Source organism: Pezoporus occidentalis, unplaced genomic scaffold, assembly GCF_034315485.1.
Source record: "Pezoporus occidentalis ecotype Australia unplaced genomic scaffold, CSIRO_AGI_Poc_V1 ctg2, whole genome shotgun sequence".
NCBI classification, from domain to species: domain Eukaryota; kingdom Metazoa; phylum Chordata; class Aves; order Psittaciformes; family Psittacidae; genus Pezoporus; species Pezoporus occidentalis.
In genome coordinates, this window is record NW_026913855.1 from 8385921 (window position 1) to 8412921 (window position 27001).

Sequence of the window (27001 nt, forward strand, 5' to 3'; positions counted from 1 at the left end):
TATTTGGTCTGTATCTTCTGTAGCAGATGTTAAAAATTTTCTTTCTTCTGCCCTTTTGTATATTTTTGTCACACTAACTTCAGCAGATTTGTGTATTCATAGGAAGGAAATGTGATTTATGAGGTCACTCACTTTCTTCACTCTCCCTTCTTCTCCCCTGTTTTTGATAGCTTGCAGACATTTTTGCTAGATGGCAACTTTCTCCAGTCCCTTCCTGATGAGCTGGAGCATATGCGTCAGCTCAGCTATGTGAGTCTGTCCTTCAATGAGTTCACCGACATTCCAGGGGTGCTGGAGAAGCTGACTGCCATGGATAAGCTCTGTATGTCAGGAAACTGCATGGATACCCTGAACCTACAGGTGTTAAAAAGGATGCCTCATATTAAACATGTGGATCTAAGGTAGGTATTTGGAAAAGGGGAAGAATAAGTGGATGTCAGTCGGTGTTGAAACATTGTCTCCTTGGCTGGCAGAATAGCCCCTGGGTGTGGATCTCTTGTGTTAGTCCATGGGACTGTGTTTCTGGTGATACTATGTAACTGACAGCACTTGCTATCAGCACTCTTCTTTAATGATAAGGTAATATTTAGGGGGATCAATAGACAGGAAAATAAAATTAATATTTAATATTAATTAATATTAAATTAATATTTATACTGAAAGATCAAGACCGCATAAGACACTGGTGATTCCTGCAGTTATTGTTGCTGCAGTGTTAATATAATGTAAATGATAATCCCTGACCTAAAAATAGCCTTTGTCTGAAATGTTACAGATGCATGAGATGAAGGAAAGGACAGTGAAGGTTGAAGGAAAAAAAATATAGATACTTTAATATTTCTTGGTATGCTAAGAAGCCTAGTCCACCATGGGTAATGTTATTTTATTGACTCCCTCACAGAGCCTAAACAGATCTTTACTACAGACGGCTCTGATATGAGGTGGTTCTTTATTCTTACGGTCTTCTGCAATCAGCTGAGCAAGGCACAGTTCAGAGCCTGGTCCATGAGGTCGAAATAGTTATGAATTTTGGAACTATTTAAGCTGTTCAGGCAAATATTTAATGTATTGTACTGCTATGTAGCTGTCAGACTTGGTCATCAAGGAAGGGGCAGTGTAAGTTAAGAAAACTGCTAAAATGGATGAATTCTGAAACGTTTATGGTGGGTTAAAATATGCCTGTGTGTTTATAAATGCTAAAGGCAAATAAAGTGGATTCAGAGTAGGGATGCTGTGGCTGAGCTCCAGCAGTGTGGCCTTGAGTTACAGCTGTGCAGTTTCAGCCCTCTCATTGTCTGCTGAGCAGTGGAGAGTGGTTCTTGGTAACACTGCCTGGAATAGTAAACATCAGCGGTGTTCATAAACTCTACTTGCTGCACAGTGAAGGGCTTTGCTTAAGGAAGGAAGCAGTGTTTGTAAATTGAAAATGGAAAAAGTAGGCTGTGGCACTACAGGGGAAATAGTACCCATTTTCTTTTACCTGGAAAATGTTACACAAAGGGAAACTCTTTGAAAGCAAGAGCAACAGTAGAACTGTTGATATTTACCCTTCTCCTCACTAGGGAGGCTTAACGGGCCAGGAGAAGTTACTATACTGATTTTAGTCAGAGCTGGGAATTTGAAACTGGACACTTTGGAGTGCTCTGCAGTCTCCAACATTGCAGGGTTATAGATAATATCATTCAGTTGAAACTTCTGCAGAAGTTGCTGAGTATTGGCAATGTCAGTACACTGCAGTGAAGATGTGATAAAACCTGTTCTCTTTATTTGACAGACCCACTTGTCTTGGGTTTTTGCTTTGTTTTCTTTCTGCGCCCATTTTCAGGTCTCTGAATTTGCTTGCTGCGGAACATGGTGATGCAGGAGGCAAATATATGGGAATTCATAAATCTCGATTTGGCCTTTCAGTAAGGCTAGAGACTGCGATATCTGTAGGTTACTCGTATCTGCCAGGCTGTTCTAGCAGATAGTCCAGCAGGAACTGTAGAGATTTTGTTATTTTCCAAACTATTGGGCACAAATAACAGCCAGTTTGTCTTTTATTTTTATAGACACAATAATAGTAATACACCACCTTGCAGAGCTTTTTATCAGTAGTTTTCAAAGTAGTTTAGAAAGGAACTTGGTGTCATCATTCCTTTGTCATGATGGGTAAAATGAGTGGATCCATCCTGCTTTTAAAGTACCATAACAAAGGGGAAAATATTTAAATCAACCTTGATGATGAACCTGGAAGCATGCTAGTTTAATCCCATGCAGCTCCATGTAAAGTGAGCATTGGTTTGTCAGCAGGAGCCTGCCATGCAACTAACTTCATCTCCTTTTTTTTTTGTCTGCAAGATTGAATTCAATTAGGAGATTGGAGGCTGGTGAAGTTGATTTTCTGCATCATGTGACCCAGCTGGATCTCAGAGACAACAAACTTGGGGAGCTGGATGCAACAGTTTTTAACAACGTCGAAGTGTTACACTGTGAACGAAATCAACTGGTAACCCTCAAAATCAGTGGATATTTTCTCAAAGCGCTGTACGCTTCCTCAAATGGTAAGTGCATTTTCAGGGCAGCTCTGGTGTTATTACCTGACTTCTGGATTTGTATCTGGTTCTCTGTAGGATGCTCCCGATGTAATCAGGAGGAATTGGGAGGCTCTGAACATGACACTTGGATAAAAGGGTTTCACGTGTGCTGTGTCATTTCTGACTTTCAGAAATGACTTTCAGATAACACTGAGCTACTGATTTGGAGGTCTGAAAACTGTGAAAAACTTAGCATTTGGGCTGAAATTCCTGTCTGTATCAGCCAGGAGGGGTCTTGAAGTTGTCAATCTTTGTGTTTTATTAATATGTTGCTTTACTAAGGTAAATAAAGAATTTATTGCTTCTCCCTGGAGTTGAGAATTTTTGAAGAAGTAGCCATTTGTGAGACAAGCTAAAACAATTTATATTTTTGCTATTGCCTCTAGATTCTTATTCTGGCCAGACAGCTACAAAAGCTGAGTAACTTCATTTGTATTTTATAATAAAAGTAATGCAGGCTTTTCCAGTTGAATAACTTGTGTTCGATGAATGGGATTTGTTTGATCTGTCTCTGGAAGCTGCTACTACTAAGCTGCTATTACTTAAAAACCTCAGTTTTTCACTACCATTATTATTTTTTGGACTAGTTTGGTATGAAATAAACAAAATGCAGGCTCAGAGAGCTGTGAATTTGATGAACACTCTGAACTGCGTTTAAAAGGCTGTTGTCTTAATGCTATTCAATCCCATGCCTTCATTAAGTATTTATGCCAGGATCTTTGTAGCTGAGAGAAGTTAATATAATCTGGGCATGTGCTGTGCAGTTAGGGCTGAGAACCCAAGTCAACTCGTATCTTGCAATCAGCTGCCTATTTGGTCTTGCTATTCCTCCTGGCTGTCCTCTCTTGTCATCCTCAGCCACCTTGTTTTAGTCTCATATTCCAAAGGAATGGATATGCTTCTTACACTTTCACATCAGTGGATTTCCTGTAGGCTGGTTTTGTTTCAACCTTAATGCTAAGCCCTGGCTACCTAAAAACCTTAGGATATGAAGTACTCCTAAAGCAACCAAATTATAACATTACTAGGACTAGTTGAGGTGACACGAAAGGACTATACAGCTGCCTGAAACCAGGAAATCCACAGGCATGCCAAGGCCTATGTAATCTGTTGAAAAATACTCTGAATCTTGCCATGACCTGGAGGACCCTGCTGTATTCTGTAGCTTGCTGTTCCAGAGTGGGAAGTCTCCCTTCCTATGCCTGTGCCATTTTCACTGACCAGTGAAAAAAAGTGGAGCAGGTTTGTGACTGACTGTTCTGGGCAGAGGGTGGCAGAGATGAAGTTACAGCTCTAGGACAAAAAAAAGAAAAATGAGAATTTGCCACACAGCTATTAAAATCCTCTGGTTTCTCCTCACTGATCAGTTATGCAGTGTGTCCTAGCAAGTACAGCATAATATAGCAGACGTGATCAGACATAATAAAGAACAAAAATTCAGTTCACAAAGGTCCAAATCCTCAGAAGTTTTTTTAGGTTACTGACTTATTCTGAAATCTCTGGGTGTTAGCTGCTTAAAGGAACTTTAATATATTTTTTTCTCCTAGAACTTGCTCACCTTGATGTGTATCCAGTTCCTAATTGCCTGGCTTATATGGATATTTCTAGGTAAGACTGTGCTTTTTCTTGGACCTGTTAAATATACACCAAATTAGGCTCACGGAAAAATGACAGGCCTTGAGATATAAGAATGATTTTCGGAGTTAGGATGGGCTTTTTTCTGCTGGGCAGTTCTTGCCTCTTTCCTTTTTATAGAGTTCTCTTTTTTTGGCACTAAAACATGGATTTATAGTTAAAGTTTCCCTAATTTAATGATTTCTTATCTTGTAGAGATATAACATAATGATTCAAATGTGCACCCATGAGAGACGTGCAGAAGTTCCTTTCTGGATATATGTGACATGTCATAAGCCCAGCAGAGGTGATGGTGTGATAGTTTATTTCTCAGTTCAGCAGCTCCTGCAGCTCATGGTTGTTCTTTGCACTGTGGCTGCTGTAGGAATGTCTGCAGTTGCCATTTGAATGCATCTATAAATCTCACCATAATAAGGGAGATAGGATAAGGAAAGAAATGGTAAAAGGGGTGTTCTAGTTTCTTTTACAAATCAGTAAAATACTTTATACATGTGCTTAATGTCTGTCATATTTAAGGAATTACTCATCTGCACATTGAAGGGATAATCTCATTAATTAAAAAGTATGCTTAACGCACTCTTAAGCTGTTGAGAGTGATTGTAACAATTAGTGAGTTAACCTGGGCAAGTGGCCATCAACTTCTAAGTTTCATCAACCATGAGTTAGTTATTTGCATTGTGCACCTCAATGTAACATACAGGTGTGACTAAGTGTGGTTTATTGAAAAGCATTCTTTGTAAAGCTATGGTCTCCATTTAGCTGAAAATGACATAGGTGCAGAATGCATGATTTTGATCACAAACCCCTTTTTGTGCCTCCGTTCAGTGATGGCATGCTAACTAAATGGGCAGAGTGTCTTCAGCTTCTTGGCTTACTTGAAATTAGGGAAATCTGAGATCAAAAAGGAAGTTATCCAAGGATAAGAGGGGTTGGGTTGCTATCACATATTTTGGTTAAAGGCTATTCCATGAATAAACTATAGGATGAAAGTACATGAATGATCATGAACATTGATTTATTTTCATGCTGTGTTAACAGTCCTCTTTCCAAACTTTTAAGTCTGTGAGTGCCTGGATATTATTGGATGCCCAGTTTTTCATCTGTGTATGGTACCTCAAGTAGCGATTACATGAATACACATGCACATAATCTCTTCCATGGATTTTGCGCTGCTAGTTTTTGTCTTTATGGCAGGATACATGAGTGCCCCACTGTCCCTAGCTGTGTGTTTTCTGTGCAATATTTGGAAAAACTTGCCTTTAAGAACTTAATTTTCAGAAGGGTTAGTTTTGTGAAGACAAATGCGAGAAAAGGAAAACAACTTCAAAGATACACACACAAAAGGTTTTGCTCTATTCAGTGAGGCGGCTGAAGAGTGGTAGAGGGGTTTCAGGGTTGAATTTATGGGGGATTGAAGAGGTGTGTTTGTGTAGGGCATGACTATTAATATCTTCTGAGGAGTATCTCCATGGAGAGACTTCTTCAGCCTCAGTACTCTTGATATTCTGAATACTTCTTCCCCAGTAATTTGGAAGCAGCTTTTTCCATTTTCTTTGTGGCTGCACATCTAGGGAGATAATAATGCTGTTAGCTTTATTGCCTCCTCACTCGACCTCGCTGCACTGGTAGCACCCTCAGAGAAAGAGGGGTAATAATAGTCTCATAGGAAACATACTATGTAGCAGATTTATTTCCTACAGGTATCTGAGTCTCTCTTGAGGCTGGATTATTAATAGCCTTTACATCTTGATTATCGTTTAGTTACACCTCTTTGTTCTTTATTCATAGGAATCACCTGGAAAACCTGCCTGAGTGGGTGTGTGACAGCAGGAAACTGGAAGTGTTGGATGTTGGCCATAATCAGATACGTGAGCTGCCTGCCCGGTGAGTCTTGCAGACCAGTTGCACAATGTGGAGCAGGATAAACAATTCAGAAATAATTGCTGATTCAGTGTTTAGCTTGTTCCAGTGACTGTCAGGCTGTTTTATCTTTTGTTTGATTTCATTTTTACCTTGTGAGGTGTCATCATGCCTCAAGCTTCCACCCAGCCTTTCTTCTTTTACTTTCATACAAAGAAGGGAGTGCCTTTGAACTCCATGTGGAAGTTTAGAAGCTGTTCATGTGGCTGTTCAGGCAGGAAACCCTTCATTTTTAATACTGAATATTAAATATTTACAGCCGTATCTTTGCATGACAGAGATCCAGAACTTGTAATTCAGTTTAACTGGAGCCTAGAGACTCCAGTTCACAGTGCTGTTTGAGGGATAAAGGGTTGAGAGGATAAAGCCTCATCAAGCAAGCAAACTCCTGCAAGTAGAGCAGTCATGTTCACTACGAAGATGATCTCTTTTCCAGGAGTCTGAACTTAAAATTGCTATATACTAGGAAAGCAAGTGAACAGGAAGGAAAAGAGCGAGTTTAAATAATGAATGGCTTTTATTAAGTTTCTTTTTTATTTTCTATAGAGACCTGTTCCAGGGAGCATACTGGTCAGGTGCTGGTATTGAGAACTTTTAAGTCTCCAGTTTCACTGGAAGAGAGCTGTCAGCTGTCATTCTTGGCTGCTCTGTATGCTTCAAAAGAGATGTTGCAAAAGGAGAACATACTAGGCACAAAGGGAGAAATTATGTGGAGATGTGCAGAGCCACTGAAGACTGTAGACAACTAGGATGTGATAAGCTGTTACATATTTTCCTTAAAGAGCTGTACAGCACAGAAGAGCATCAGAAACCAAAAAAGGTAGTTTTGTCTGGGTCAGGTGAATGTGCCACATGGTGCAAACCGGCAGTTTTAGTGTCAGAAATGAGGAGAGAATAGATTTCAGAAATGTGGGCAGAAAAGGATGTGAGGATGCTAACATGCAGACTGTTAATCCCTCTTTTTTCACACAAAGTGAAGCTCGAAAGGTGGGGGGCAAAAGTTCATTTGCCTTTCATTTGCACTTTATAACAGCAAGGACTGTCAAGGCACACCGGATATCTTTGGGAGGTGAATGATTAGCTGAAATGATGTACAGTCAACATCCTGCTGGTCTCTCCTGCTATCTTATCATTAACCTCAGGAAATTGCTTATCTTGGGAAGTTCTTCTTTGTAGTATGTGTCTAGATAGCTTAGCTCCTAATAACTCAATTTTAAGACCTGGTTCAAAACATAGTCTTTGAATGTCTGTAAAACTTTAGGGGAACTTGGGTCAGGATTCAAATGCAAATGTCTCAGGTGTATGGGCCTACTGTTGAGTGTCAGGTAAATACTAATGCCCAGTAAGTGTGTTTATGTGCACTGCCGTGTGCTTTTGCTTCCATACAGAATAGCATTCTGAAAACCTGTGGAGTTGAATGAGCAGGACTCTCCTAGGAGGATGCCTGCAACTCTAACCAGAAGTTCAAGCCTTGACTAACAAGCAGTTTCCTCGAAGGCTGAAGGTTGCACCTAATCTAAACAAACTACAGTTGATGCTCTGTGCATTTGCCTCTTGAAACAGAAAAACAAGCCTTGAAGACAAAGAGTTGAAGCAGTTGAGATAGAGGACCACGTAGTAATCTTTATCCCAATTAAAGAAATGGGAACAACGTAAACCAGTCTGTAATGCAGTCATTTCTGCTTTAAAAGTACTGAAAAATAACAAAAGGCTACTTCAGCTATGCAGGAGAAATTCAGTGTCATAAAACTGATTTTGTCAGGGATTCCCCAAAGAAAACTGAAATGCTTCAGTTAGGAGCTGACAGAATGACCTTTCTGCTGCCAATGAACAGATGTCTGTATGTATTTTTGTTCCTTTTTGTGTGGGTTTTGTTTTTTGTTTTTTTTTAAGATCTGTTTGTATTCAACATTTTGTTGCTTTGAACAGTTGCTTACTAAAGGAATTGGTTGAATGCTTTCACCAAACCATGTTTTCTCAGAAGATGCTGATACTGAGTGACGTGCTTGCCCTCAGAACTTTTAATCCCACTAAAGCTTCCAGTGGGAGTTGGGCAAGTGGGAAAGCTTCCCATAGGGAAGAGCAATCCCAGCATCCTGGTTCCTCATCCAGCTTGAGAACTAGGTGTCCCAGTCTCATCAGGCGCTTGCTTAGTTAAATGTGTGGTTCCGGTTTCTTCAGGCAGCCCAGTTCCTTTGGTGCTTGCGTCACTTGGAAAATAACAGAAAACAAACAAATCCCTAAAGACATACTTGGTTCTTCTGTATTATTTATAAAATAACTTTTCATGGAAAAGCTAATTGTTAAGGTTTTGGCCATGATTTGAACTTTGCTTGTTTTAAAATGGCACTGCCCCCACCTGCCCAAAAGAAACTCCAAATAGGTAGTGTTTTTTTGGCAACATTGTCAGTCAATTCTGGTTTTTGCATAATGCTTGGTGTTGATGATACTGGCCAGTCTTGGTTAGGAAAAGTAATAGAATAAAAAGGCAAATCTGTAACTGAAAGAGATTTTTACAAGTAAAAGTGGAGTGAAACAAAAATGGTGAAACCATGAAACGTAATAGATACACTTATCACGATATGGTTAAGCCTTTTCACCCTCTGTTGAGCTCTGGAATGATACAGCTGGCTGTTGACTTGTGTCCATGGTCATAATGCAGACGATCCAGCTGAGATAACTGTTAACACTGGCACACAGATATGGGGATATGACTGTATCTGTCAAGGGGAAAATACTTCCTTGATTATTTTGGCACAATAATCCAATGACCTGATGTATTGTAGGGAAGGGTCAGGGAGGCTCTTCGTGTGTATTTGGGTCATTGTAACAGGGAGGAAGGTTTTGCTTTAACGCTGAGTAATTTGAGAGTCTTTGAAGCCAGTCAGCCTGATGCACAGGCTGCCAGATTAAACAGTAAAGTAGTGGCAATGTAAGACAGGTGGCTTAATTTGCTGGAAGTGGTTCCCATTCAAATTTAAGAGTTGCTCTGCCTTTGAGGTCTTTAGGTGCAAATTTTACACTCCATATGACATTGCATATAGTACGAATTTATTTTTAGTATTTGATCAAAACAGCTGTTTGTTCTTGTCTTTTTACATTGTCCTCTTCTCCCCCAGTCGTGTCCATCCCCCACCCCAAAAAAAAAAAATGGAGCAGGGGGATGGGGCTATAGGTCATCCATCGCTTGTAAAAGCTCAAGAAAGTAAAGCCGATTAGATAAATTTCATTTGCTGTAGAACTGCAAAGGAGGCTTTATGTTAGTCTGGTATTAACAGAAAAGGAAAATTGGGGGTGGGGAATTGCATTGGATTATGAGTCAGCACATGATGAGCACAGCACTATGGAGCTTGTGGGGTGACTGGTGATTTCACCCACACTCCTTCAGTTCTTCCATTAGCTAGGGGGAATCTCACCCAAAATGTGCAGTTTTATGCAGCCTTTGTTAGCAGTTATGTCCTTTGCTGTCATGTTGCTATATTCATGTTTTATACAGTGCAATGAGATAACCCTTTTTCACTACTTTCACTCATGAATCATCCTTTTCCCTGTTTCTGAACAACCTTTTCAAGAAGTTGGTGGAGAGTGGGAAGATATTCTTGGATCTGTGCGTAATTAATACCATGTCTGCTAATCAGTTGGCTGAATCACTTTCTTGTAGCCAACTGTGATATCGCACTTAAATTCTCAAAGCAACTCTCTGCTTTAGATTTTTCTCATTTTTTGGTGTTTCTTGTTTCTCTCAGGTTGTTTTACAATAGTAGCTTGCGGAAGCTGCTGGCAGGACATAACATGTTAGGAAGGCTACCAGATCGGCTTGAGCGAACGCAAGTGGAGGTCCTGGACGTGCAACACAACCAGCTTCCTGAACTGCCCTCTAACCTGCTTTTGAAAGCAGACAGGTAAATACATAAAGAAATTTGATCATCACTTGCATGTGAGGAGTCTGGCTTTGTGTGTTACTTCCTGGCTGAAAGGGTAATCTGAGGTTTCCCTCATTTGAAAGTTGCCAAGCCTTGTGTGGTAAGAACAGATGTCGGCCCAACTCACCAAAACGCATTCTTTTTATTCTGGTTTTATTGCCTTATATGGTTGCTTCTTTTTCCCCACCAAGCTCCTGCTGAACACCTACTTCTTGAAATCTAGCTGTAAAGTAAAGCACATGCTATTTTCTACTACATACACTGAGATGGCTTAGTGGCAGTTTCTTTAAATACATATTTCTTGGGCTTGTTTGATGGAGTGTGAAAGCTTTTTTTCCCCTTTCAGTCAGAGGCTAGAACTTATTTATACCTGTCAAACAAAACAAAATCTGTGCATAAGGCTGTCAGAATAACTTAGTTATTCCCCTGTCCTTGCTTTGTGAATTTCTGCTTTTTAAATGTTTGCCACTAATTTAGTTTCTGTCACCACTTGATTTGCTTTCTGGATTCTTATTTTATGCTGCTGTTTCTTTAGAGTCTTCATAATCTTCTTCCTGGATGTGAATGTATCCTGTAAAGTGGCTGTGATTGAAATACGGGATGTAGCATAGTCTGGGGATGGTGGATGGGCTTGCCCTGCTTGTCAGTGTTCTTTGCAGCCCTGTGCTTCCACATACAGTCATGGGATTTCTGAGTGCTCAACCCATACATAACAGACAGTGAGACCGAGTACTATGGGGTTTTATTTTGGATCCTAACTGTGACGAAAAGAATGTATAGTTCCTGAATTTTTGAGAAGTGGAGAAGCAAAAGTAGTGGTGATCTCACTGTCACAGCTCCTCTCACAGTTAAGGGTATTGCAAAACCCCTAGTTTTATACTGTTGTTCATTCTGTCATAAACCTCTGGTTAAATTTCCTGGGATGCACAGTGTTGGGAGTTGGAGAATTAGGTTGGTGGTTGAGATGGTTTCTAAATAAGCTCTTAACTTGACTTGTGCAGTAATGTTCTGAGGAATTTGTAATTTAGGTTAAAAGATATCTTTCAAAAGGGTTAGGGTTACTAAGACAGGATTTGGGTTCTGGAAACCGATACGATGTTTCAGCCTTGATTTGCTTTAAAGAACCTTTAGAATATTTTTGTACTTTGATTATTTTTTATTTTAACCCCACTATTGCATTGCCTGTCCACATTCAAGTCTGCGTAGAGTACCAACTTTAAATTAATTATCAGCAGAGTTATTCTGATGTTAACTTGCTGTTTTAGTTGAGACTTTACATTAAAGTGCAGTCAAAGCATTAAAACTTAGCATAGTTACTACTGTAATAATTGCAATTATCTGGCACATTTCTAAGTGGTGAAATTCATAGCCTGTTCATGTGGCAAGAATGTTTCTCAGCAGCAGCTCTGATAGTCTTGTGGATGACTTTTCAATCTATTGTACATTAAAGATTGTATGAACTTCAGAAGTGAAACCTTGTAAAAAGCTTTTTTTATAGGAAGTTGCAAAATCAGGCCAAAAAAATGCTATTTACAGGTCCCAGGTTGAAACTCCCATCTATGTACTTGGAAAGGAAAGAAGCCCTTAAGTAAGTTTCAGAAAGCTGCTGACATCTTTGAAAGCAAAGAGAGAAGTAAGTTTTGTAAAAATTCCACAAAAATCAGATTGTAGGTCTAGGATGTAGTTTAGTGCAATTTTGGCAATGAGAGAGAACCTGAATTTTTTCCACTGCAGCTCATTTCTGTATCAGCATGACTGTGGCCAGCAGGACCAGGGAAGTAATCCCCTATACCTCAGCACTGGTCAGGCTGCACCTCGAATACTGTGTTCAGTTCTGGGCCACTCATTACATGAGACATACTGAGATGCTGGAGTGGGTCCAGAGAAGGGCAATGAAGCTGGTGAAGGGTCCAGAGCACAAGTCTGATGAGGTTTGACTGAGGGAACTGGGGTTGTTTAGTCTGGAGAAGAGAAGGCTCAGGGGGACCTTATCACTCTGCAACTACCTGAGAGGAGGATGCAGTGAGGAGGTGTCTGGTCTCTTTTCCCAAGTTACAAGCCATAGGACATGAGGTGAGGTAATGGCCTTAAGCTGCACCAGAGAAGGTTTGGATTGGATATTTGGAAATTTTTTTTCACCTAAAAGGTGGTCAGGCATTGGAACAGGCTGCCCAGGGAAGTCGTGGAATCACCTTCTTTGGAAATGCTTAAAAACCATATAGTCCTTAGTGACATGGTGTAGTGGTAGACTTGGCAGTCCTGGTGTAATGGTTGGATTTTATGATCTTAAAGGTGTTTTCCAATCTAGTTGATTATCTGATTCATCTTTTTAAACTGAGCTACAAAGCTGTATACAGCTTTCTTTTCTTTTTGTGTGATGCAAAAACAGGAACAGGCTAAAGCCAGGACTGGGGGTAGATTTCCAAAAGTTTGCTAAAACTGTGCTGCTAAGAACTGGAGTTTAAAAAAATATACTGAATAACAGTATAAATGTCTGATTCAGGCTAGGGGAATTATTTCCCCTCTGCAGCTTTGATGTTGTGCAGCTTTTGAGCAGTACAGGGCAAATGTTTTCAGTCTTCTATGAATGCTAGCAGTGTCATGTACTGTCACAGGAGATGGGCAGAGATTACCCATTCTGGCATCTTAGGAGCATTACAGCCTCCCTCGCTTGTGATGATAATAGAAGCAATTGGCTTAGGTGGACTTTTCCTCCTTGTTTCCTACCCCTTTACTGTCTTGGCTTGCAAATGGCTTGTCCATGCTGGTGCTTCTATGACTGCGGCCAAAGGGGTAACTGGGAAGGAAAACAAGATCAGTGCACAATGTCAGAGTTTTAAGTTTGGAATTTCCTACAGGAAACGTCTTTAGTTTTGTTTTGTTTTCAAGTGTTTGCATCTGTCAGCAGAAATGGGTCTGGGCCAGGGAAAGGTGTTCAGAGGGTTTGTTTTGATTTAAAAAGGTAAAATGCTTCTCATCTCCTAGCATTCCCTGGGAAGCACAATCTGTACTGCCAGACGTGCCAAGAGAACTCAGTTTCCTGAGTGGTCTGCCATGGTCTCTACCCAGTGTGTGATGTTGGACAAATCACCTTACAGAACCTTTATCTCTCCATAAAATTATTTACCTTCTGCAGCCTTGAAAAAAAATATTTGTTTTTAAAAGATGTTCAGGTCTTCTGTGCTACTGACAGATGAGAGATCTGTCTGGATATGGAGTCTCATGTGAATTATAAACTTTCTCCTTCTCAGTTCTGAATATCTGACAAAGTGGGTGTTTTGTGCATTGGGTGAACTTCAGCACAAGCACTGTTGGGCTTTGACATCTAGAACATCTGAGGAAGGGAGGGAAACCTGTGCATCACTTTCACCCCAGGAAAAATACTGAAAAACTTCTTTTCATAGTAGAAGTAATAAACATTGCTTTTCTGCCTTAAACCTTCAAAAAGCAATGGAAAGGTGTGATTCTCTACTGAAGAGTATAATTTAGGGATACTTTGTTGGTCTGATTTTAGATTAATTTTCTGTTTTAAAGAGTTAATTAAGGAGAGCTTGAGGACCACCCTCTGAAATGTTTCTCTGACCAAGACAGAACTTGGTTCTGTTTATTGCACTGAAAGTATGCACATCTTGATCATGTTAGCAAGGATTTCTCTTGTAGGGTGGGGATTTTCTTGGCAAGATGAGCGCCACAGAGGCAGCCAGATAATCTCTTCAATTCTCATTACCAGATGCTGTAAAAACAGAGAATTCATGCAAGTGCTGTGGCTTATGGAGAAAACTCCCAGGCTGAGTCCTGAACCTCTTTTTCATGCACCTGCATTCCTGCAGCCTTCCATTTCTGTCCACATCTTCATCTGTTGTGATGCCTTTCCTGCTTTGTCCGATTCTTGTACAGGCTTTTTTACTGCTTTCCTTGACCAGTTTGCAGCAAACTGCCATTTAATGGCATGAAAATTGTGCAAATGCTTTGTGGATAAGACGAGCAAGCATTCAAAAGCTTTAGCTAGCTATGGATGAAAAGCAGTGGCAGTGGTGAGGGAGGTTTAAAAATGGAGACACAGTGGTGAAGTGTGACGATTTCCCTCTTGCCTAAACTTCCTTTCCAGTTAGTATGAGTATTTTCAGTATAAACCCTTAAACAGCCATCAGACTATTTAAACCAGTTGTGTGGTGAAGACCTAGCTGTGATGTGCACAGCTTAAACCTTGGGTTTTGTTCTGTAGTATCTGGTGGTGGCTAAAACAGTGTCAGCTATTTGCCTGTCTGGACTCTCCTCTGCATGAATCTTGTTTTCAGCTTTCTTCAGCTGTTCTTATCTGTTCTGATTCTCTGTTTATTTGGTTGTTTTGATTTGATTTAATTTGTTTGGGGTTTGTTTGGGGTTTTTTTGCTGGTGTTCTGGAAGGTGACCCAGTTAAACTTGCTCGTTTGATATTTGCAGTTTCCACCCTCTGTGGCTGCTTCTTTTTGATGAAAGTATTCAGTCCTATTGTGCATGCAGGAAAAGTGAGGGAGGAAACAAAGTCAAATGAACACAGAGAGTTATCTGAGTGTTTGATGCACATACTTTCACTGCAGAAATGCTCAGCTGCATTTGTTTCTTTGCTGGTAACTTAGGTTTTGCAAGCAGATATACTAGAAACTGGGGAAATCCCAGTTAATGAAACAGCTAAAGATAGGTTAGAAAGTAAGAGCTGAGGAGACAGCAGCAATTAAATGTGGTTTTTTGGCAGTCCATCAACAGGAAGGGGATTCACTTGAATGTTTCCATCCTTTCTTACTTTTTTTTTAGGAGAAGAAATACCCTCTTTTGCAAGGCTGGCAAAACTACTTTCGTTTTTTCTCTCCCCCCCGCCCAGAACACACTTAGCTTACAGGATCTTTTCTCACACACCTGCTACCACAATTATAAATTATTTTAGGATTAGGCGATCAGAAATTGAGGGCATGTCTCTGCAGAAGGGACTGAAGAAGAAATTTTGTATTTTGATTGCTCTGTGCTGATGGGGATCTTGGGGCACAGGCCAAACTGGAGATTGTGATTTCTCTGCATATTCTCTTCTTGCAGCTGCAGTATTCTTTCCACTTCTTATCGGTACTTTCAAGCTAAGCATAGTGATTTTGATTTGCTGCTGCTTTGCCATTGGGTGCAGTTGTCTGTGCTCCTTTTAATGTTGAACATTCCTAAGCTTTTTGGAGGACTTGCATTTTTCAGTAATGGCTGTGTCAGTAGAAGAGTTTCTTCCTCTGCATTTGAAAGTTCAAATTGAGATCAGAATCCTCTGGGTTTAAATAGGGAATGCATGTGACTGCATATTGAGTCTGTTTTGTTGAATTGGATCCATGTCCTTGATTATAGCCTATTCTCTGGGACAGTGTTTTTTATTGTTTTGTCTCCTGGAGAGGTTAAATCCAGCAAGGGATTGTACTTCAATATCCCATAAAACTGAAGGTGACTTATTCTGGATGGAGATGAGTGTTTACATTAATACCCCAAAGGAGAATTTACACCTTGTCAAAGCTGAAGAATTCTGGCATCTTCTGCTAGCGCCTTCGTTTCTTCCTTAATCTCCGGCACTCTTTTAGTACTTGTTAATTCATGCTCTCCCTGCTATATTATACTCTGGTATGTGTGCAGGCTGCTGAATGCAGGTTTTTGTAGTGATGCTGTACTTCTTTTCATGAGCTTGTGGTATAGTGTGTGGGTGGAATTGGAAAGGGAAACAATTAATTTTGGACTGAGCTTTAATACTTGACATTCTGCTTCCATCTGATAAGCAATGAGTGGGATATCTTCAAGGAACATGAATCAGTTTAGGTCTGTGCACTAGAGAAATGGAAACAGTTGTGCCCAAGTAAATTTCCACTGCTCTGGAGGGCATCTGTAAGATGTACCTTCTAAGGTAGCAGCTGGCACATTTCACGAGGAGGAAGAAATAGGGGAGTGGAAATAACCTGGAGGAGGACTTCTGCGTTAAATCAGCATGAGGAAAAACCTGATGGGCAAGTACAAATAGATTGCATTTTTTTTTTTTTTTGACATAAGTTAATAGCACAGAATTGACAAAACATTGGCAGGAGCAGTCTCCTGGTTCGTTCTGTTCTCTGCCCAAAGAACAGTGTCCCTTTTTGGTTTTCTTTTTAATCCAAAGAACATCATGAAAGAATTATCATTTCAGAATGCTTTCACCATTTCAATGTAACAGCTGGTCAAAAGGAACATGTAAATAAGTAGCATACTCTTTTCTAAAAAGTTAATTTAAAGCTAATGATGTCAGCTACAGACAGATTAGTATGTAACTATCCTGAACCAGACTGTTGAGTATTACCCAGCTATGAGTTATTACACAGGGGGGATAGGTGAGATACCCTGCTACCACAGGGTTCCCGTTCAAGACTTCAGGCAAGATTTTGCGAGCCACCTAAACCCTGTTCACATCAAGGCACTAAACTGTGTGTCAGGATAATGGAGATTTATTTCTGCCGTTGTTGTATCACTTTCTGGAAGATTTGGCAAAAGGATAGAGATACAGAACAACAGATCTCCTCTCTACTTTTCCCATGGGAAAATATATGCCTTAAAACTGATTACTGGCAGGAATATGCAGATTCCGGCCACTTTTAATACCAGTGAGGGAACAGCTTGAAACTTCTTGTTGTATTCCATCAACGTTGAAAGTTTATTAAAAACAGAAGAGCTTTTGTTGGATTCATTTTTCTTTCAAATATAAAATGGCTTCAGTACAGTAGGCTGCATTAACTTCAGCTTTATCAGAGCAACGTACCTTTTCTTACTTGAAGCTTCCAGCTGTGTTTTACACTAGCTGTACCTGAGTAAACTTACGTTCTTCTGAACTTCATAGCCACAGGATGCTCTCTAGGTTATGTTTGGCTACATTTGGTTCTTAAAAGAAGGTACCTGTGAAATGCTCCAGGTTATTCTGCTGCAGCTTGCAAGAAATTAAGAAAAAAGTAGTTTCCTCTTCAGGGCAGAGGAGCATGCCCTTTCTTGGGGAATATTTTGCTGCCACTTCCTCATCCCCATCGTATTCCTGTGAAAGTTCACTTTCCCCAGCAGCCTTAAACTTTTTTATTACTTAAACCTTTCCAGGCTGAGCTGAAGATGACTATTTTGTGCTAGGAGTGGTGCAAAAGATATTGTGGCTTTTACGTTAATCGAAGTGCGTTTCTTTTGTGGAGAGAGACGACCATCATGCATATTATAGCGAAGTTGCCGAAGTAATAATTGTCTGTACTGTGGTGTTTAATTAAGTACAGGAATCGTTGATGTGGTATGCTTCGGTTTAATAATCCAGCTTTGAATGAGCTTAATATATTTTCAGTTTATAGCTAAAGGATGAAATTGAGCAGTATCTTTTTTAGAATAAATAAATAATTTTAAAAACCCTTTTAGCTGCTTACTCCCTTCTCTGAATTAATCCTCCCTCTCCTCACTTCCTCCTCTGGAGTTTTACCACCCTTGTGAATAATGAATGAGCCTGAGGATTAAACTGTGTTTCTCCAAAGTAGACTCCTCTGTGTAAAACAGCTAACCTAGATTTGGTTCTGTGCAGTGCTGAGAGATTTTTGCTTCTAATGGAAATAGTGGGGTTTTTAATCCTTTGGCATTCCACGTGACTCTTCTGTAGCATGTCTGACACTTATTTGCTGCCAAACAAGTTTCAACCAGCTGCAAATCTCGGAAATCCATTTCATTCATTAATAGACCTTAAAGGTCAGTGTGGATTTCTGCATGCAAGGGAGAAGTTATCAATATTTTATCACTTTAGATTGATGACAGGAGCACACCTACCTTTTGTATCTCAATCAGTGGCTTTATAGGCCTCAGCCAGCTCATTTCTGAGTTCTGATTTTTGAATGCAGCTTTGCCCATTGCAGCTGCCCGTTCTGTTGGTAGGAGCAGTACAGCCCAGTTTGGACGCGGTCACTGCAGACTGGCAGGCACACACTTATTTCTGTATCGCAAGTTCTCTAAGGCAGCTTTTCTGAAAAGGGGAGGAAGGAAGAGAGAGGTCTTATTTTTGTTGAAAAGCCATGGTCATGCCAGAGTTGGTTACTAAAGGATAAATAGCCTTATTTTCCCATTTCTTTGGAATTGCTTGTGTGAATTCTAGCCTTCAAGATGCCTACAGTGTGTATTCCTCCAGTGCTACTGCGATCACCAAACTTCCTCAACAGAAACATGTATCCTCTGCCCACAAAACTTGACTTGCAAGAGTGGGCAGTGCCCATATCTCAACAGGTCTTGTTCCCATCCTAGAAAAAGCCCTATAAGGGAGAAAGAATAACTTAATTTCTGCGCTGCTTCAGTCCTTGCTGCTTGTGGCAGGACTGCAGAAAATATTAACAAAGGCTTCTGCTACTTTGGGGAGTAGGGGAAGGGCACTCAGGAACTACACAGAGATCTGGCTGTCTTGCTGGATACATCAGCAAGCCAGAGTATGTATATATATATATATATTTTTATATATATATATATATATATATATATGTATAAACCTTTTAAATTTAGTTTACTAGTAGTCCTGTCTCTTTTTAAAATCTAAAAGGCAAATGACTGCTTGGTGTCAGGTTGGGGTTGGTCTTTTTTGGTTGTTTTTTGGTTTTTCATTTCACATAAAGTGGTGCATCTTTAGCTATCCAAATACACAAAGGGTACTTTTTCATATTTTGTAGTTGCTTTCAGGCCTGCAGGTTTAAACAAAATACTGCCTGCACCCTAGCCAGTATTTAAAATACTGAAAAATTGACTGGCTTTTTTACCAGTGACTTCTCTTGAAGGGCAGCTATAGTTTCATGGCTTGTTGATGATGAATCAGAATTCATTTTCATGTGGAAAGAATATGGAAATTATGTAGTTTGTTATTGCTCTTACCTGTAGGTACATCTGTTAGAGGTACTGAGGTCTTGATAAGGGGTTGGAGGCATTTTGACATACTGATTTTGCTGATGTGTTCTTTTACCAACATGATCAGAAATTTTGTTCATAGAATGCAAGACTTTTAGCATTTCTATTCGTGTTGTGAACTTACTGCTTTTGACCTTTGCTTTATAACTATCTTAACTCTTAAAAATAGAGATTTTTATTTATACTTCTCGACACAAAACCTGCAGGATGTTTCACTGAATTCCCTTATGTAACTTCTTCTTGCAGCCTGCGATTTCTTAATGCCTCTGCCAACAAACTGGAAATGCTTCCTCCAGCCACTCTTTCTGAAGAAACCCATAGCATCTTGCAGGAGTTGTATTTGACCAATAACAACCTCACAGATAAATGCGTACCCTTGTTAACGGGCCATCCACACCTGAAGATATTGCACATGGCTTACAATCGCCTACAGAGCTTCCCTGCGAGGTAAGTCACTGGTTTTGCTGCCTCTAAGCCACCAGTGGGTGGGCATTATGAAACATTTTCATAGCAAGACCTAAATTGCACATAAATATGGTGGCACAGGCTGTGTTTTGAATGTGGTGATACTGCAGTGGGTAGATTGACCTGCTGTGCCCTCTTGGACGTTGCTACCTTCTTATGCGTTACACAGACAAGTGAGTGCTACATTTTAGTTGGTGTGTGTTAACTGGACTTCAAGCCCCCTTCCCCTGGACTAATTCAGCATAACCGCAGTATGCTGTTGAAGTCAAGCAACAACGTCATCTGTTTTCCATGGTTTGAGTTGATTTGCTTACACCTGGTGGGCTTCTCCTTACAAGAGACTTGTGAGCATAGCGGTCTGGAAATGTCTGTGGAAGTGGACTAAATGTCATTAGGGAAAAATCCTCTCATTCCAGAAGGCGAATCTGCCTTGGCAGCAATCTCTGTACCTCCAATTCACCCTGTTTTAATCAGAAATCTTTCAAGTGTAAGATGTTCTGTAAAGCTGATGAGGTACAACCTTGAAAAAGACATGCCAATAAATAAAGGAAGAGACATCTCTGTCCTTGTGTGATGTTCTGAGCAGGCGGTCTTCAACAGCAGTGGGGAGGGAGGGAGATGAATTAGGGGGAAGAGCTGAGTGGGATGCTAGAAGGTGGGAAGGGAAATTTGGGATGAAGTGAGAAACTAGGGCTGAAAAAAAAGGAAAGAAAGGAGAAAAAGAGTGTAAGTGAGCTGGTGACCAGGGGAAATGTAAGCAAAATAAGTAATTTGAAAGGTAGCATTAACAAACCATTAACAGAAACAGAACACATTTTGTTCCACAACTGTGTTAGTGTCTGATGTGAGGAGAGGTGACAGGCATTGCTGTGAACACGGATCAAAATCTGCAATTTCGTTTTCTTAAAATAATGAAAACCACTGCTCTCATCATCACTTCAAAATAAAATATGCATGTCTATTAAAAGAAAAATCCTTAAACTTGTTTTCATAGCAAAATGGCCAAGCTGGAAGAGTTGGAAGAAATTGATATTAGTGGGAACAAACTGAAAGCCATTCCAACAACCATCATGAATTGCAGACGTATGCATACTGTAATAGCTCACTCGAACTGCATTGAAGTCTTCCCAGAAGTCATGCAGCTTTCTGAAATAAAGGTAAGGAATGAATGTGCTTTAGGAGAAGGAAGTATAATGCAACTTTACCAATTCTATTCTTGTCTTGGGTCTCTCGTTGCTACAGGCTAGTACATTTTTGGAAATCAGAGAGATCTGGCAGCTGCTTTCTCCTCTGAGGTCATATGCAAAATACTTAGCCCTGTGCTGCCTTGGAGTGGAATAGAAGGGCAGCTTCAAAATCTGATTTTATGCTCACCTTGACTAGTTCGTGTCTTCTCAGCCCAATAAGTGTTAATTTTCTTCTTGTGACAGTCTGTTTTGTTATGACTTAAACATTTGGCAGGAGCTATGTGTAATTAACTCTTGTGCCTTGGCAATTGGTTGATTGTGAAGGAATGGACTTTGTTTAGACCGCGTGTTAAAAACTGCTGAAGCTGCAAAATAGAATAGGCCTTGGGGACAGAGATAAATTCCAGGAGCGCCAGATTTGAGTATTTAGGCAAGCTACTTTAATTTTCCTAATTGCAGTCATATTTTGCACAACCAGAGGAATGCTTAATCTGACTATTGTATGTGTTTCCAGAATTAATCCTGTACTTTTCCTGGCACTTCTTTTTGTGGGCCTCATTCTTTGCTTGATCATGCTGAAGAGCACTACTGCTGACTTTTGTCTTTCTGTGAATAAAGTTCCTGCTTCTCACCTGGCTATAGTGCAGGATACTTGATGCTGTTGCTGCTGGCCAGAGCTTGGAGGCTTAATTCACAGCATACAAATCTTGTGATAGGGCAGAAAGTCTGTCCTTCTCTGAGGCTGAGAACTGATTATCTATTCATGAGTTCAAAACAACTTAAGGGTCCTTCCGGTGCGCCGAGAAGTCAAAGGGCTAAGTTCCCAGACTGCTGTGCTTGCCTCAGTGCCTGGGGCAGGGAACGCAGCAGGAGCAATAATTCTGTTGGATAGTGAATGCATGTAAAGATGAGCTTTGTGGTTTTAGCCAGGAAATCTCAAACAAACTTGTGGGGTTTTGAATACTCCTCCCTCTTTGGAACAATGGCCAGAGGAAACAGAGGGCCATTTAGAATCAATCAGAAGCAAAGCCATTTTTCTTAGAGGAAGAATTGGGGTGGGGGAGCAAGGCTCTGCACCATAAACATTTCTTTAAAAACATGACAGTGGTGTTAACTAATACAAAAAGTAGGATAATGTAGACACACCGTGAGGGAACAGTTAGCTTTCTCCTTTTGTTCATTCATTTTGGAGAAAGCCGAGTGTTCTATAAAAGCATCAGTATTTGAAGTGCTGCTCTGCCATAGTGCTTAGCAGAAAAAGGCTCTTGGAAGACAGCAGTTTCTTCCTGCTGGATCCCTACAGTTTAGTTCTCTGTAGCAGGAGGAGGCACGGAAGTCACTAACCGTTTGGGAACTGCAGGGATAGCATGCGTGACTTCATCTCAGAAGGTACAGAGTGCTCTAGGACTCCACCTTTGTGGAAGGAAAATGCCTAGTATTTACTTCTGTGAAGGGAGTTCATATAGTTGCTAGATGGGAAGATGCTTTGTTGGGCATACAGGTTCTTTTGGCCTCTTCATGATTTCTCTACATCGTGGTTAGTGTTTGTCAGTTTGGAGGTCAAGCTTGCACTTCCTGCCTGAATCTGTTATATAGTTTAACCAGAGTTCCTTCTTAGGTAGGTGAGAGCATTTAAAATGTGCAGTATGGATTTGGTCATTTGGTGAAATAAGCTTGTTTGTAGCAAAACATGGAAGTTGTATAGTCTCATGTCACCTCTGTGATTGTATCATAGCTGATGATGAGTTTTAATTAAGGTGGCATTCAAACATTAAACTTCTTGGGGAAACTGTTACCTGTGGTAACGTCTGTTTTGTTTTGGTATTTAATTAGCCCAAGAGGCTCATGTGTTACATTTCGGAGTCAGTGATACTGGAACAGTTAGAGCAGTGGTTACTGTGCTGCCTGAAGTAAGTTCAGAAGGAAAGCTAGTGTGAATGCTGATACTTTTACTCTTGCAGTAACTCCAGGATTTCCAAACACAAGGTCATTTTTGTGATATAATTGTCTCTCAGCCTTTTTTACACAGTACAGTCAAGGCTGCAGAACTTATGTGTGGTCCTCTTTGTTAAAGAGCCTGGTGATGTCTCTGAGAGATGTTACACAACACATTTTTTAGGAGTTTTATTGTGTTTTATGTCAGTTATTTCTATGGTCAGTTAGGTTTATCTGTGCACACTGCAGTGTCTTCTGTGAATGGCGGAGCAGCTGGAAGCTCGCACACCTGAGTCAGTGCCCCAGCAGACTCTTCCTTACAGCCATTGTCTGACATCAGTTTCCTTGCCTTAACAAATAAAAAGGGTGCTTTTTTAATTGGTATCCAGGATGCTGGTGTTTTTCACAGTCCAGCAGTTGAGTGCTTGAGCAGAGCTCGGTGACCCAGGCTTGCTTTTCCCACCTGGGACCTGACTTTACTTCATCATCCAGTTTTTGTTGACCGATGAGTTGCTTCTCTTCATGGCTGTCTGGCTGGGCTACTGCGATGAGGGTGATATGGAGGTTTCTTGTTGCAGCTCTTCATCAAGCTTATATTTCACAGGAGCATTACCTTGAGATCTCAAATAAGTGAAGGTCTAGTAGCACTAACATCTTAAAACAAAACTGCCGATCTTTGGTAGTTTTTCTCCTAGTTGGATAGGTTAGTATCCATATAGGCTTCTTCAGTTGTAACTTGACGTAATTCAGATCTCTTCCAGCCTTGAAGAAAGTGGTTACAAAGATATGAATGCAGCATAAGCAAATGCTGACTGTTAAGCCTTGTCTTCCAGCTGGCCCATCCAGTACAAAATCCTGTGAGCAATTGTAGGAGTTGTTCTTCTGATGTTGCATAGGTGGGGCTAAACTAGCTTGTATTAAAATAATACATGAGGAAATTGGGATTGGTTAGGAAATAGGCTTTCCTGCTTGCCTGGGGAGTAGAATAAGGACTAAATCTAACATAGATATGCAGGAAGTTCCTCTTAGCCTATTCTTCAAACAGTACAAATAAAATCTGAGAAATCCTAAGCTGATAAATAAACTATCTTCACTAGTGCCTAGAAGCCAAGGTTTCTGCTGTAGAGTGTTGCTTCCTTTGGCGTATTGGGCATTTAATCAGAACAATGAAATTACTTCACTGATTTTTGTACTTGTTATTCCAGCACTGCTCTTCCATCAAATTTGTAATGGCATTGAGGTGTTGAACACAGCAAGGCCTCCTGGCAGCTCCTTTAATCTGCAAAGTAATTACTGGCTCTCTGGAAGCAGCACGAGTTGCACAGAGGGGAAAAAAGCTCACTGGCATAACTGTTCTGTTAAGCTGTCTACTATTTTGTTTGCGTGACAGATTTAAACTCTGATTTCCTTATCAGGCTTAGATAACGTCAGCAGTTTGTTCTTCATAATAATGCCTCCATATTAGACAACCTCAGGAGTCAGGATTTGGGTTGGAAATCTGTTATTTCTATTGCTTGTATTTAATAATGTGTTAGGAGATTTTTCTCCTCCAGATTTTACTAGGTTATCTTATGCCTTCTTCCAGCTCAGAACCCAATTGCTTTGATTATACCTGCAAAAATGAAAGTGTCTCGCTTGTGTCAATGGAAATTATGTAATGGTCAAAATACGCAGCTGAGAAAAGCCTCCCCCAGCCCTTTTCAACTTTCTATTTTATTAAAGTCTTTGAAGTCTTTTTGCAGGTTCAAAGCAGACACTGGCCTTTCTGAGAGATGTGGACAGTTCTTCTGTCCTCTGCCTGCTCTGTCCTAGCAAAAAAAAAAAAAAGGTTGATTCCCCCCCACCAGTTTTTGGTGCGTTCTACATCGGTAATGCTGTAATAACGTTTGGAGAGTGGGTTTTGTTCTAAAATGGCATATTTTTTCTTGTGTATAGACTTTCATCTAAACGCGTAGCTTTAAACAGTGTTTGGGGATTTTGTCATTCCAGTGCACTTGTTCTAGCTAGTTTGTGCTTCACTGGTGGATAGCCAGCAAGTTTCTCTGTTGTTTTGTATTGTATTTTTTCTGAAATATTTAAGCTTTAAACTTTTTTCAGTAATTTTATTGACTTCAGATTTAAATATTAATCCATCTAAGATGACACAAATTAAAACCATGTTTAACTGCTCCAGTATTTTTGCCTTGCCTCCTCTACTCCTCCTCCACATGCATTCATAACCCTGCTTATTTTAATGTCCCTCAGTAATTGCCGAGTTCCTGAGAGCCTGCTCATTCTCGTGCTGATTTAAACTGTCTTTGGAAGAGGGACTGCTGTGCCAGTGGCTTAGAAGCTCCGATTGTATTTATCTCCATTTCCTTTATCTGTTAAAAGACTGGTTTCATCAGTAGCACTTTTTCTTAAATACTTGAAAATACATTGACCATTTTTGTCTCTCTGAAGAGCAAACAAAACTTAATAGTTTGGTAAGAAGATGACACCTGGTCAGATGGAAATGAAAGGAACATATTTCTAGATGTCCCAGACATCTGGTAAGATGGCTGAATGCCATATGAATTTCTTTGGTAAGAACCACTTACTTAAATGAATGGTCTTAGTTGCAGCCTTTGTTGTTTATGAAGCATGCATTACTACATTTAATCAAAATTTGTGTGATCTTGATAACATCTAAATTCTCTTGCTTCCTTTTTACAGTGTGTGGACCTAAGCTGCAATGAACTGAGTGAAGTCACATTGCCTGAAAACCTGCCTCCGAAACTACAAGAGCTGGACCTGACTGGAAATCCCAGATTAGCCTTGGATCACAAAACCCTAGAGCTGCTGAAGTGAGTTACCTTACAGAGTAGGGAGGGGACAGTGACTCCAGTCACTGGGATGTGACAAACCACAATACACGGAAGTGTAAATGTCTTTTAAGGAGCGTGGCTCCTTGTTATCAGTGGATCAGAAAGTAACAGGTTATGTGGCTAGGTCAGAAATTGATGCTTTGTTAAACAGGATGACTTTACCCACTCCAGTGCAATTGCTTTCTGCAGGGGTCTGCTAGTTTGGTATAACCACTGTTTGGCCACTTTGATAACCATTTTACTTCTGACATTAGATTTAACCAAAATACTTACTTACTGCACCGCTGAGATGCAAAATGTATGCTTGCTATGTTTCTTTCCCTTACATTCATCTGTTTGGGTCTGTCTTTGCCATTGTGCTGCTTTTTACCTCTTCACATACTGTTTTTTGTTGCCCTTCATGCCTCTCTGCTTTTGTCCTAGAAATCCTTATTTTTCCCATATTTAAACCTCTCTTAAAGATTTGCATCTCCCAGTCCGCTTGCAGCACAGCCAGTTCCCTTGCCTTGGGACCCTCCTTTTCCTTCCTGTCTACCTGTTTCCTGTGCTAGAACTTGTCATCCACAACTAAAATTCACCAAGTGCCTTGTGCCTCCTTCTGCAGTTGTTGGGAAACTGTTGCCCTAAACCAGATCATCTGTGGACAGTGGTGCTGCCTTGAACTTTTCTTATGTCCTAAGGGAACTGCACCAGCTCTGAGTTTTCTTCTCAGTCTCTTTGATTCTTAAACATTGGATTATTCCAAGAAGGGTTGATTTACTTTATAAGGGTTGAGCATTTGCTTTGTGCGGTTTGCTTTTAAATAGTTAAGATCCAACACTGGAATAGTAAACCTCATCTGTTGTACAAGCAAGGGAAACTTCCAGTTTGAGTTTGCTTTTAGCTTGAATTGGCAGATTTATCAAATTAAATAGAAATTTGGGTAATGATGAGTTTTCACATATAAAAATGAGTCCATGTTCTGGAGCAGACAACAAAAAAAAAAAAGAGTGCTCCGCTATTTTAGGAGCTGCTTTATTGTGTTCAGGAGACCTTCCTGAAGAAGCAGTCTGATGTTACTCTGGTTCATAGAAGGAGGGGGAAATATGTGTTACAATGCTAATTAAATTCTATCAAAACTTAAAAGTGGAAGATCAGCTTTTCTTCTGTATAACCCAGCAGACAAGCCAGTCTCATTCCACTTCAGTGTTCAGGCGTCATGCCCTATAGCAGTATCGCACAAATGTAAGTCCTAAGTAGCAAAAGAGTAGTGTGGCCCAATTACATGCCATGTTTTCATTGGCGTATGCATTGTGTTTAATTCACAGGAAACTTTTTTCCTCTTATGTGGAAGAAGTTTCTTGGCTATTTGTGGGTTTGTTGGTTTCTTTTTTAGAAAACACAAATTATTCATAAGACCTAAGGTTCTCTTCCCTCATATTCATTAGCCACAGTCAGGTTTTTGAGGGGCTTCCTAGTGTCTGTACTGACACCCTGCACTAACTTCTATGATATACTGCAATAATTGACTGTGAGGGAGGAGGTGCTCCTTTCACTTGTTTTTTGTAGCAGGCGCAAAAAATACTTGTACGCTTGGTACTTTT

General features: G+C 40.3%; 1 protein-coding gene across 1 annotated transcript in view; it reads left to right on the plus strand.

Annotated features, from left to right (window-relative positions):
• PHLPP1 (PH domain and leucine rich repeat protein phosphatase 1) overlaps positions 1–27001 on the plus strand; it is a 140152-nt gene that overhangs the window by 103544 nt on the left and 9607 nt on the right. Inside the window, exons 6-13 of the mRNA XM_062617741.1 lie at positions 171–401; positions 2341–2543; positions 4124–4184; positions 6000–6095; positions 9878–10033; positions 19232–19432; positions 20445–20607; positions 25267–25397. Coding sequence (XP_062473725.1) covers positions 171–401; positions 2341–2543; positions 4124–4184; positions 6000–6095; positions 9878–10033; positions 19232–19432; positions 20445–20607; positions 25267–25397 — 1242 coding nt within the window. The remainder of the gene's footprint in view (positions 1–170; positions 402–2340; positions 2544–4123; positions 4185–5999; positions 6096–9877; positions 10034–19231; positions 19433–20444; positions 20608–25266; positions 25398–27001) is intronic.